Source organism: Schistocerca gregaria, chromosome 3 (genome assembly GCF_023897955.1).
Source record: "Schistocerca gregaria isolate iqSchGreg1 chromosome 3, iqSchGreg1.2, whole genome shotgun sequence".
NCBI classification, from domain to species: Eukaryota; Metazoa; Arthropoda; class Insecta; order Orthoptera; family Acrididae; genus Schistocerca; species Schistocerca gregaria.
In genome coordinates this window covers 539543239-539557153 of record NC_064922.1, presented here as the reverse complement: position 1 = coordinate 539557153, position 13915 = coordinate 539543239, and the positions used below count along the sequence as shown (strand labels likewise).

The window sequence follows — 13915 nt, the reverse complement described above, 5'->3', positions numbered from 1 at the left end:
TACATAAATGACCATTTTGGTTATCACCTCTTGTCTGATAAAATCAGCTAGAGATACTGTTAGTCTGAAAGGTATAATACTGTATTGGAACCACTTTCCATTGTATTAGAACCTTCTTGATTCAGACGTTAATGATATTAGGTCCAAACTTGCAGATATTATTTTTACATGGTCAAAATTTGTGAAGTATGTCGTCGACGTGTTCTGGGTGATCATTCTCTCTTTGAATACATTTATTTAAATATCTCTAGTCCAGCAGAAGTCTAACTCCACCATCACGTTTTACAATTACAACTAACAGGTTAATGTATTTACTATCACTTCTTTCAACGATACCAAATTTCTCAGTTTGTTGTATCTCGTTTTGAACGGCAGGTATATATGGAAAAGGTACATAACATGGCTTTGCTAAATAGGATTATGTGGTTTTAATCCTAGTTCAAATTGAAAATCTTTCACTGTATCAGGCACATAATTAAATACATCATTACAATTCCAAATTAATGACTTGATAGATTCCTTTTGTTGATCATCTCGCCCTTCTGCTTCAGATACCTTTTCATTACCAATTTTATAGAATCCTCAGTCTCCTTCCTTTTCTCTTCAACATACTTTACCATATGTGGGGTTTCCTCAACAAAAGATAAGTTATCTTCTTTGTACATGGGGCTTTGTAGTAAAAACTTAGCTTGTGTTTCTGTATATAAGGCTTTCTCCTTCCAGTTTACTATTCTACTGGATTTGTATACCCAATCTATGCTGAAGACGAAATGTTTTCCGGGGTCAGGGATAATGAGAAACCAATGGTTGAACATGGATTCACCAATTTTAAATGTTATTAACGGTTGATACTTGATTTTCCTAATGTGTCTACCTGTAGACCCTTCAGTCTTTACTCCAATTACTGGGAATTCAAGATAATTTGAATCTTTCTTAAGCTTCTTACTGAGTGTTTCTGGTATATTCAAAGTTCGAGTTCTGGAGTCCATTAGACACCCTCCTTCCCATACTCCCACTTTCACATTAATGAAAGGATTTCCTACCAACTCATTCCTCTAACGAACCATTTTCTATATAATCATGATTATAAATATTGGTCACTTTATCAAAAAATGTCATGCTTAATTCAGAATTGTGGGTACATACCTTACACAAATCATTTTCAAACAGAGATTTGAAGTTCAACGTTTGTTGTTATTGGTCACTTAAATTTTCTTTAAAATAGTTCAAATATACACCATTATGGTTTTTCTACCATTCAGGATTCTATTGTTTAGTTACTGCAGTCGGTTGTTCCAAGATTTTCTACAGTTTTATTGCATTTTTATCCTTTAGAACACTTGAATCCAAGCACTGTAGGTTTTGTATAGCACACTTTTGGTCTTAAGCCCCATTCCTGCTTAAATCTTGAGCAGGTGTAGACATTTTCAACACCCAAGGCTTTCTATAACTCATATGTTCCCTATAGGTCTGTAGTACACCAAACAACTCAAAAGCATCTGAGGCCTCATGTTCCTCATCTCTCAACATCCCTTCTCTCTTTAAACTTATAAAATATCTAACATCATCATATTCATCACTTCCAGCTTCAGCTCTTGACTTCACAACATCATCAATTAACATTTTATCCCTTGCACGAGCAGCAGTTACCTTATTTTATATTGCACCCTCACCCTTATGCTCAAACAAGTCTGCAAATTCAATGTCATTGCCATCACTTCCTTCTAAGTTACCCAAATATCTTGATTGAATAACTTGTATTGATCCCCTTATTCTAAACAAAACTCATCACTTACTGTTTCACCATTACTTTGGCTTCCTGAATGTTCTTTTTAGTAACCACTCCAAAATACCTCATCTACTACTTCTTTACCCATTTGAACCATATTAACTACGTTTTTTTTTACATTATCACAACTCTGAGCTAAGTGCACATTAGAAACATTGGCCCCTGTCTAATCTTTTCTATTGTCTCTTGTATTGTAGACCATCATCCGAGAGGGTCTCAGTTTAACAGTTCATGTTTTTCATCATATGGTCTGAAATGTTGCTGTGTTTGTGCTCAGGCCACAGTTGAGCAATACCTTCAAACCACCTGTTCTGTTTTCATGAAAGCTTTGGTTACCCCTTTCAGGTTCCCTTTCTGCATAATAATTTTATGAAATTACTGTCATTAGCTCCACTTCTTCCACAATAGTTGTTATTGTAGTTAATATTATTGTCATTACAGTTACTGTTTCTACAATAAGGTCCCCCATAATCATACTTTGCTATCAGTTCTTTTGAATGCCCAGTCCAACCTGTCTGCATATTAGGAATAGATCCACTGATTCACCAGGCCCATAAGCTAACTCCCACTGCATCTTTTTCAGGTAGTCTCCTTTTGAGTGTATTGATCTGCATTAATTCATCAAACAGTTGACTCAAATGTATTAACTTTTTCAACTGGTCGCTACAAAATTCTTCTACAGTACCCTTTTGTTCTCGGCATCTAGGTCCATTCAGAAACCCACTCTTAATTCTAGCCTGCTCAGCTTAAGACCAAAACTTTTTCAAAAAACTAAGTTCAAACTCAATAAAGGTTAATCTATGGCAATTAAGTTGGTTTGCTCAGGATTAAACTTCATCGCCTAAGAATCTTTTCGCAATGATGCTTGAAATCTACCCCTTTGAAAATCTTTATTGCCATGAAAAGGCTTATTTGACCAGATAGAATACCCAGCATTGAAGAATATTTTGAAACAGGCTCCTTCTTGTGATTGATGCACTTGTTTCTGTATATTTACAACATTTGCGTGCAACTGTGATACCTTGGTATCAGTTTCTTTCCCAATTGTTCCGACTTCTTCTCAGACATCTTATTATTAAGTGTATCACTGTATCCCATGTTTTTCTGTCTAATCACTTCCAGTTCATACCTACATTTGGTTTCTACAGCATCAATTTGCACCTTCTCATTTGCTTCAATCTTTCTCTGTTCTACAATTCTCGGCCTGGAATCTGAATTGACAACCTTCTTTTCTACATTTTCTACTCACACATCTAATTTCTCTACGTTGCTGCAAACAGCTGTTGCATGATCACATACCTCAGTTTTAACATCATTAATGTGACTGGTTAGCTCAGTAAACTTAGCAGTTTCAATAGCAGTGTTTTTATCTTCAATTGTTTCTTTTTTCGATTCCAGTTGATGCTCTGTTATTATCTTAAGAATTTTGGTGAGTTCTCAAGTGATGAGAACATTTTTGGACAATAGCATTAATGTTACGACACATTTTCATTAAAATGATTTGCAAATTCCCCTGTCCATTGTTTTCACTTTGGCCTGGGTCTCCTCACGCATCTAATGATCTGTCTTATCTACATTTGACAGGTCAGGTGACACTCTTTCTACATTTACTATCAGAAACTGTACCACCTCTTCATCTGGTTCTTGCTTTGTTTCGTCAACCAGACTCGGCATTTTGAAAAAATTAAGTTACTCTTTCAAAAATATCGATACTAAAGTACATTTTAAATTATAATTTTTTCCACTATCGCAATACAAACTGGAGAAATAACAGTCGTAAGTGTACTTTACTTAGGTGTCTGTTAACACAGCTGTTTCTGGAGTCTGGCGTCCATCTTTGTTTTTCCGTCCATGGTAGCATCCATCTTTCATTTGCATTTCACGTGACAAGTATGTTGGTAGCAGCCACCTTAAAGTTTTTTTGTTGTATCCTATGGCTGTATCTCACGGAAATAAAAACTCTACATACCTTTTCTACAACAGAAACGAACCTGTTAACATATGCGTATTAGAATCCTGGTCGCGGCACCACGTCTAACTTCGCTTCACTTGCCTGTCCTCATACCTTTTGAGTATGACCAAATTCTAGTGCTAGTCTTCTATCCTTAAGTATCTAAATTTGGACAAAGTGAAGAAGGAGTAGCTGAATCAACTGTACTTAGCTTTAGGATGTTGAAGTTTTGACAATGATCTCCCAGGCTACTGCTTCTTCGTCTTGTACAAGCTTGTAAAAATAGGTTCTGATAGCAGGTTTAAGTTTGACATTTGCTTTTTAATAAACAGTCTTGACCATATAGTCATTTATACTAGATGTTCTAATTCCAGATTCTGATATACTTTCACAACTGATTACAATATTCACGAATATTAGTGATGACAGAGGTTTATAGAGCGATCCTTAACACCCGTCCGCTTCGTAGCATTCCTGACAGCCAAGTACGTCGTCAGTGTCGATACGCCAAAGACCTCGTAAAACCTCCAGGTGCAGGCTGGAGTTGATATTCTGGTTTTAGATTACGCACTTTTGAGACGGCTTAATACCATGACAAAAACCAGAAAAATATGAAACATACAGGTTGCAATACAGCTTGCAGTATCTACTGGTAATTATTTATTGGACTATGATATTTGTATTGTGTTGTCACAGGTATTCTTAATTTGACTTGGGCGTGTTTTCCACTCTGATTGTCAAACAGATATTTTGCAGTTTTATGTTTCTCTTCGAATAGGTTGCTTCTGTTTGAGGATTTACAAATAACAAAAGTAATTTTAGCGTGAACAATTTTGTAACTCAATTTTTTCTTTTTTTTTGAGTTCATAATTACGACGCAATTTTCGTATTTCAAATTTGGCTATTTTTTGTTTGAGATAGAACTAACAAAAACTACGAAGCATTTCAGTGTCTCTGCCTCCTGAGTTTTTAGATGGGACATAAAGTTCCAGAAAGTAATTTAATTAATAATTAATATTATTCCACAATTTGTAATGTTCGTCTTCTGATTTGTTATTGAAATTAACATGGCTATTTATATTATGTTAACGCTGAGTGATTTGTTTACATGTAATATGAATTTTACTTGTTTCAAAATTTATGTTTTCTCGGTAATTGTGTAATTGGAAATCTGGTTTGAAGTCTACATTGAAGATAATCTTCGAAGAGCTGTAAAATCCTGATTATATTTCTTGTACATAGATATTATAGGGAATAAGTTGCTTTTCGTAATGTTGTATGTACAGTTTAAACAGATTAAGTGGTAAGACCCTATCTCCTGAAGATCGTAAAGTTCAACTACGAAGCTTTAATGAATTTACCGGTACCATATCTATAAGGTTATAACGGGCAGGGGCTGCGAGCATGGATCTATATTGTACATGGCGTCCGTCTACCCTTGGGAGCCCTGGCAACAAGTGTCATTGCTCAGAATCTCCCACTCCTGGTCTACTCTATGCGATGCTGGGGCCAAATGAGATGTGGTGGCGCTTGGTAGCACCTCCCATTGTTTTTGTCATTTGTTGGTCCAACGAATGGACCATCGTCTCCACCTCACTGTTGCCTTATGGATGGAACACTGCAAAGGTGACATTTAATGCAATTCCTGTTACAAAAGCGACTAAATGTCTTTCATATAAATTAGAGACTATTGAATGATATTATGGTACGCGCTAGGTCTTCTGTTGATAGTGACTCTGCGATAGTAGAAGTGAGGGAAAGCTATGGAAAATTGGGCAGTCCACCAGCACTAACAACATGGACCAATATGCCATTTTGATGCAAAACATTGACCCACAAAAAATTTATTATCGCTACCTCAGTATGGTTTAATGGAAATCTTGGATACTGAGAATGAATTCATTGCACACCGGGGAAAGAAACAGAAGCATGAACATATGGTACTGCCCCAAGATGAGTGGAAAGTTGCCAGAGATTCGCCTTATAGGCACATGACATGCAATGAAGACATGCAATCGCCCACTGCAAGCCTAACTTCTATTCACAAAAGAGAAGCGAGAAACTTTAGATGTGTGTAACAAGGTGAAAACAGAAACAGGATGATTAAAGCTTTGTGTTGACATTAATTTATCCATTTTATTAATTGTTCAGCTGGTTGCTGAATTTCTGAAAAAAGCCTTGTCTCCCATGGAATAGGACACGCTAACACATGACTCTGACTGTGCAAGACTATAAGCCGCCTCACTGTAGCTTCCAAGTGTCGCCAAGAGAAGTACCTTCACTTTACCAGCCATCAGTCGATAACTTTTGTACAGAAAATCTTGCGACATTTTAGCGACACAGAATTCGTCTAAAATGAATATGATACGTGACTATTTAATGAACTAATTCCAGCTTCTGTGTAGTAAAGCTAAAACATGCTGTCTGAAAATTGTTGTGGTACACACGTCCGCTTTGCAAAGCCGGAACTGCGAGATCCAGAATGGTAAAAGCTTTGTACCGCATTGCACCAAGCATCGACTGGTAGCGGGCTTTACAAAATTTGTTTATAAAGCGAAGTTGAAGAGCTTTTAGCCCAATAGGACACTGATCATCTCCTCGTTAATTGATGGTCACAAAGCTCAACGAATTTGTCTTTGCAGTTGAACTGAAGCCCAATGGGAGTCATAAAAAGCCTGTATTGATACACATTGAATAGAGGGGTCTATCCACCTACAGACATTGAAGTGCTGAATCATGTGAGGTCACGCTGTTGCCAATCCACTTAGTCTGAATACCGCAGTGCTTTACTAGACGTGGTCCTGTCGGAGGTGGTATGCCGTTGTCTTCCTGAACTACGCAGTTATACGGGGAACTTCAGTCTAAAGTGGACTCCCAACCCTGCCAGTACTCGGCAGTTTTCACTGCCTAACTGTTTTTCCATTTGGAAATACAGGGCTTAAGGGGTATAACTGAAGTTTTTTTTAATATGTGGAGCCTTAGTACGTACATACATCAGTGTGATTGTTGTTTCTTCTCTGCGTTGAACAGTCTTTCCACAAACACGTCACAAATCTTACCTCCTGATATTTTCTACATGGTCGTACTGCACTAATAAGTAGACTACGCATGTCAGAATAGAGCATCCGCGTGTTCACACTTCAGCAACTTCAGAAAGCTGCTGTTGTCACATGTACTTAGAGGTACTAACCAACCTAAAAACATATGACTTGTAATAGCTGTAATTATTAGTCCACAAACAACGTAAATACTGTTGTAATATTCTTCAGTTCATCGTTCTTAGTCAACAGTTGCAATATCTGCATTTATGTCCATTACGCCCTGTATATTTGGAAAATAAAGTTGAAACACAAAACAAGGTTTTAGATGTCGTGCTGTTAGGAATCAGAAGGGGGACTATAGTATTGATAGTAAAAAAATTAAGCAGCTGGCATTTGTACAAGAATATTGGTACTGAATGATTGAAACTGCTTACTATTTACAACGAACTTAGTTTTCATTCTGCAGCAAGTTTTAATTAAACTTGATCGGAAACCGTGAATAATTGTGACCTGAACCGCCAATGTATCCCATTCACACATCTAAGAAAAAATACAATGATTTATGAGATTATGCGTTTGGCACTTGACAGCTGGAATGTTCTTGATAAACAGTAGAAAAATTTAATCGTAATTAATATTTGTGTTTCTCACCGAGAAGGACGTCTGTGTTCAATATATTTTGTTTTTTAACGGGGAACCACAGTCGTAATACTTCCAGGCCTCAGCCTCAGATGTCTCCTTTGCATTTCGGTTCACAGAGTGGAGCCATCTGCGGTACATTTTCTTGATGAATATAACTTGCACTTTTCTTATGACCGATAGAACCGAACTGAAATATTTTCAGATAACTTCAGAACATTTCGCCCTTGTTTTGCAATCCTATTTGCACCATCATCCTATTGTTTTGTAAAGGGAATATAACCCAGAATATGCCGATTCTGATTTTTTCATAATAATGATGGTTGTGCTGTTCAGAGTGTTCATTATGTTTCTGTGAGACTTTAATTAAATACATGCCGTGCATATGTTCTAATAAGATATCTTACACACAGTGAATTAAGCAATGCGTGATAATGTTTGTCAAGGTTTTAATTTTGTTATACTTATCTCGTGTCGTTTTCGATTAAGAATTCGATTCCAAGAAGGAACTAAAAGTAAATCACGTAACGTAGTTAGCTTCGTTAAAGCTTCTTTTAGCGTTTAATCAAATACCTTCATTCTCTGAAAGGCCATTTTCATAGCTTTGCCATAAATTGGCGGAGAAGCATGCTATGATGTTCCTTTCAGCACACGGAAATTCGCAGGCATCGTGCACAGGGACCTGAAGCTGGAGAATATCCTGCTGACAACGAACCCGGCCGACCCGGAGGACAAACTCTACATCAAGGTGACCGACTTCGGGCAGAGCGTCGTCCGAAGCGGAGTCGCCCACGACCAGATGCTACACGAGCGGTGCGGCACCATGGCCTACATGGGCAAGTACACCCTGCTGGCTGCCTCTACACTGTACAGACTATCAGAATAAACACGGCCTACAGATGTCGAAGCAACTCGTGTGGAAGTAGACAATACTCTAGGTGACAAAAGTCGTGGGATACCTCCTAATATCAAGTCGAACCTTCTTTTCCCCAGTGTAGTGCAGCAACTCGGCGTGGCATGAACTCAACATTTCGCTTGAAGTCCCTTGCAGATATATTAATATATTGAGCCATGCTGCCTCTATAGCCGACCATAATATCGGAAGTGTTGCTTGTGCAGGAATTTGTGCACCAACTGACCCCTCGATTAGGTCCCATAAACTTTCGATGGGATTCATGTCGGGTTATCTGGGTGACCAAACCATTCGATTAGTCCAGGATCTTCTGCAAACCAGTCGCGAACAGTTGTGATGACATGGCGCATTGTCATCCAAAAAAACTTCATTGTTGTTTGGGGAAATTAAGTCCATGAATGGCTGCAAATGATCTCCAAGTAGCCGAACATAACTATTCCAGTTAATCATTGGATTAGTTAGACCAGAGGACCCAGTCCATTTCATATAAACACAGCCCACACCTTTATGTATCACCAACAGCTTGCACAGTGGCTTGTTGACAACTTGGGTAGATGGCTTCATGGGGTCTACCCACTCTCGAATCCTACCACCAGCTCTTAGCAACTGGAAAATCGGGAGTCATCTGACAAGGCCACGGTTTTCCAGTCGTCTAGTTTCCAACCGACATAGCCACGAGCCCAAGTGAGGTGCTACAGCCGATATCGCGTTGTTAGCAAAGACACTCGCGTCGGTCGCTGCTGCCATAGACTATTAACGCCAAATGTCCCCACACTGTTCTAACGGATACGTTCGACGTACATGTCACATTGTTTTCTGTGATTATTTCACACATTTCTTTAAAGTCAGTACCGCCATTGGACTGTTTTTTATTTGCAGTGTTACATTTACACGATCATGATTTCGGCTTTACAATGCCATTACCAAGTATTTTAAATATTGACACTTAGACAATGTGTCTATTAGTGTATTTTAAATATGACAGTATGCCATCTTAGGCACCGTATAACATTAAAACACTTGATAATGGCATTGTAAAGCCGAAATCATGTTCGTGTAAATGTAACACTGCAAATAAAAAAACAGTCCAATGGCGGTACTGACTTTAAAGAAATATATTATGAAAAAATTATTATATTCACGCATTGTTGATTGTTTGTTACCACTGACAGCTCTACGAAAACGCTTTCGGTCGTTAAGTGACGGGAATCTGCCATTGCATTGTCCGTTGTGAGAAGTAATGCCTGAAATTTGACGCTGTGGATCTAGCGATATCGAATTCCCTACTGATTTCCGAAATGGAAGGTCCCATGCGTCTAGCTCCAACTACTATCCCGCGTTAAAGGTCGGTTAAGATCCGTCTTGCTGCCTTAATTGCGTCGGAAACCTTTTCACATGAATCGCCTGAGTACGGATGTCAGCTTCGCCAATGCACTGCCCTTTTACATGTTGCGTACGCGCTACTCCCGGCATTTGTGTACGTGCATGTCGTTATCCCATGATTTCTGCCGCCTAAGTACAACTCGCTTTAGGAAATTCATTCTACTGAATTAGATCATGAGTCATTTGCTCTTACCTAATTGGAAGAAGACAAAAAATACAATAGATCAACAACAGATAACTTTCATATCAGTAAAACTTTGACACGTTCTATTTCTACATATCATCTATAATAACTGGAAAATTGGAGCTCTCTGCCATTAAACAGAAGTGGAAAAAATTGTAATAGAGGGAGAAACATCAGGTCGTCTTCAAGGTGCTGTGTTAGGTTCACTGTCATTTTTCCTATAAATAAATGTCATAGTTTCATTATCATTAGTGTAGTACACACTGATGAGCAAAATCATTATGACCGTCTGCTTAATAGCTCGTTGTGCCATGTCCATAACGCAGTGTATCACCGGCACTACAGTTCGTTCGTAGATTTGACGAGCTACTTGGAACCAGGGATCTACGCACGAGTCATGTAACTCCCGCAAGTAACTGGTGCTGATTTATGTACACGATGTTGGTGCTCGATAGCAGCGCAGGTGGAAACCATCGTATTCACATCAGGCGAATTTGATGGCTAAGACATTAACGTGATTTCGCTATCATGCTCCTCGAACCACTGTAGCACGATTCTGGCTTCGCTACTGAGAGATGAAATTATCATCAGGAAAGACGTCAGACATGAAGGGACGCAGGCGGTCCGCAGCTTACATGGTGTCTTCGATTGTATCTACAGGTCCCATGCAAATGACATGGAAATGAGCGTATGGCATTGTTGGCCGGGAGGCCCCATCCGGGGAAGTCCGGTCGCAAAGTGAAAATCTTATTCCAGTCGACGCCACATTCGGCGACTTGCGTGCCGATGATGAGGGCAACACAACACCCAATCCAAAAGCGGAAAAAATCTCCAACCCCGTCGGGAATCGAACTCTGCGTGGGAGGCAAGCACATTACCACAAGGCTAAGCAGACGGACTACAGGTCCCATGCAAGCGCAGGAGAGTGTTTATCATTGCATAATACCTGGTGTACCGTTATGAAATGAGCCTTAAAATACAAATGTGTCGATAGGGAACATTTGTTGTGAAGGAGCCTCATTTTTTTTGTTTGGTTGGTATGACATCTGTCAAAGATATTTAGTATACAAAACATATGTTTTCATCGTGTTAACAATGTCGAATTTTGTACCAGAAAGTGATGATTTGCGGAAAGCATTGATTTTTTTGTTTTCATTTGAAAAAAGTACTGCAGAGTCGCATCGAATGCTTGTCGAGGCATATGGTGATCATGATTTTGATGTAAGAAATGAAGAACATGGAAGACCGCCAAAAAATTCGAAGACGCCGAGTTGCAAACAATATTGGATGAAGATGATACTTTGAGTCAGAAGAAAATGGCAGTAATGCTAAATGTTGCAAACAAACAATTTCTGACCGTTTTAAAGCTATGGGAAAGATCAAAATGTGTGGTAAATGGGTGCCACATAAATTGAATGAAAGACAGATGGAAAACCGAAAAACCATTTGTCAAATTTTGCTTAAAAAACACGAAAGAAAATCAATTTTGTATCGAAATGTTATAGGCGATGAAAAATGGATTTATTTTAAGAATCCTAAAAGGGAAAAATCGTGGGTCAATCCGGGACAACCGACAACATCGACGGCAAAAGCAGATCGATTCGGCAAGAAAACAATGCTCTGTGTTTGGCGGGATCAGAAAGATGTGGTGTATCATGAACTTCTAAAACCCGGTGAAACTGTGAATACTAACCGCTACAGACAACAAATAATCAATTTAAACTATGCATTGATCGAAAAAAATAACAGAATGGGCCAGGGGACATGGCAAATTAATTTTTTTACATGACAATGCACCTGCACACAAGGCAAAACTTGTTCAGGATAGAATCAAAACACTTTGCTGGGAGCTGCTACCCCACCCGCTGTATTCACGAGACTTGGCTCCTTCCGACTACCATTTGTTTTCATTAATGGGACACTCATTGGCTGAGGAACACATAGATTCCTACGAAGAAGTCGAAAATTGGGTGTCTGACTGGTTTGCTTCAAAAGACGAACATTTCTATTGGCGTGGAGTCCACAAAATGCCAGAAAGGTGGTCAAAATGTACAGAAAGCAATGGCCAGTACTTTGAATAAAATGATTTTACTTTTCAATTCAAAATTAGTGTTTCATTTTCATAAAAAATGCTCATTTTATACCGGTACACCTGGTACAGATCCCACCAGCCTGCGTTCATGGCGCTGTGCACGTTTCGAGCAGCGGCTCGCTTGGACGACGGCATTTGTGGGGAAGACCATCAGCCTGGTGTAGCAAAAACGTAGTTCAGCCGACGAGCCGACACGTTTCCAGTGATACACGGTCCAACCTAGATCATTCCGAGCCCACTGCAATCGTAACTGACGATATCGGCAGGTCAGCGTGTGAACACGCAATGGTCGTCTGCTACGGAGCCCCGTATTCAACAATGTGTGGTGAACCGTGTGTTCTAAAACTCATGTGCGTCTACCGGCATGGTGCTTTTTCGCCCGAGGTACCACAGATCGATATCTATCTTACTTTTCAAAGCAGACAAGCCTCCAGTGCTCACGCCCTGTTAACAGACGTTCACATTGCTCACGTCCATTGTATCGTCTCCATACACCTCTAGCATGCGACGATGGATTTCAGTCGGCGCAGTTTCTTCAGCAGTCAACAGTGAGGAATTCAATGATACACCACTGTTTTATACCATCGTCCATATGAGACACAATTTTGGAACACTCCTCTGCTGGCGCCAGCCACCTCTGAACAACGGAACCACCTGCAAATGAAAGAGGAAGGTTCAAGCATAAGCACTTCACCAACGACATCTGGCGCGGACATCCAAAGTCGCCACACAAAAAAAGAAAATAGTAGGCATTACTTTCGGAACGATCTTCGTATTTTTGCATAAAGAAAAGTATTATCTTTGTAATAACCTTCAAATTGTGAGATACATCCTTAATTTTTATATATGAATTAGCGAATTTACTCATGGCACTTTTGTTGCCTACGCTTGTGGTCACCTTCAGAAATGAATGAAGTATTTAAGTTTATGAAATAATGAAAAGTTTTATTAATCCTTTCGTAACTACAACTGGCTGGTAAATCTTACACAAAAATGATAAACACTGGATTGGAAGCTATACAAATTCTCCCCTGAAATAATCTGACTCTGTTTACATGAATCCACTTTGAGGCCCAGTTCTATTCAAATGGAATCAACTTCGAGCAAGGACACCACAAACTATGTTTCACCCGAGAACAAGGAGTTGTGAATACCATTTAACCACCCTACGCCAGTGCAGCAGTATTTTATCGTTTCACATTGATTCAGGGGGCAGTAGAAAACAGCACGCTGTGGGCGAGGAGCGGGCCGCTACGGCAGTTATAATGTTCTGACGCATCTACGAAAATTTGGCGTTCCCGTTCGCTGGTGTGGCCAAACCAATTTGCCTCACAGGCACGAAGGCGCGTGCTGGAATTGTCAAACGTCACACGGCCGACTCAGGATGAATAAGTTCATCCTTGTGACACATATGTCTGAGATGATATTCAGTTCCACTGTCGGTACAGTTGGAATTTGCCACTGGCTATTAGTGCACCACAAGATACAGACAAGTCTCACCCACTAAGGAAAGACCTGAATTTCTCCGCCAGGGGAGGACCAGAAGACGAGGCAGGCGAAGAATCAAACCACTTTCCACTAAGCCTCGGAATGGGGGCTGAATTAGCAAAAACGAAACCGCCCCCACAATTCACAAACCAGTCGAATTATCCTCTACTCACTGAATCTACCCTCCTGACTGCTCTGTTGTCCTGGTAGCCAATCCAGACACAGCACCAGGTTCCCACGCTGGGAGAGCGAGCCTCCGCTTTGCATATTCTGAGTGAAGCCAATCAGCGACTCCAAATCTCTCTTGTCTGAAAGAAAATAAAAATTAGACTTGGGAGGCGTCGTTCTCACGGTAAGTATGGCCATGTTTTGGCAGAAAACACCTCTCTGGGTGTGACCACCATTCCTCATTTATGGAGGGATCTAACCTTTCTG

The 13915-nt window shown here is 39.7% G+C and overlaps 1 protein-coding gene across 1 annotated transcript in view; it reads left to right on the top strand.

Moving 5' to 3' along the window:
* Positions 1-13915, top strand: part of LOC126355454 (serine/threonine-protein kinase 33-like) — a 106620-nt gene that overhangs the window by 76459 nt on the left and 16246 nt on the right. The window contains exon 5 of the mRNA XM_050005769.1: positions 8086-8256. Coding sequence (XP_049861726.1) covers positions 8086-8256 — 171 coding nt within the window. The remainder of the gene's footprint in view (positions 1-8085; positions 8257-13915) is intronic.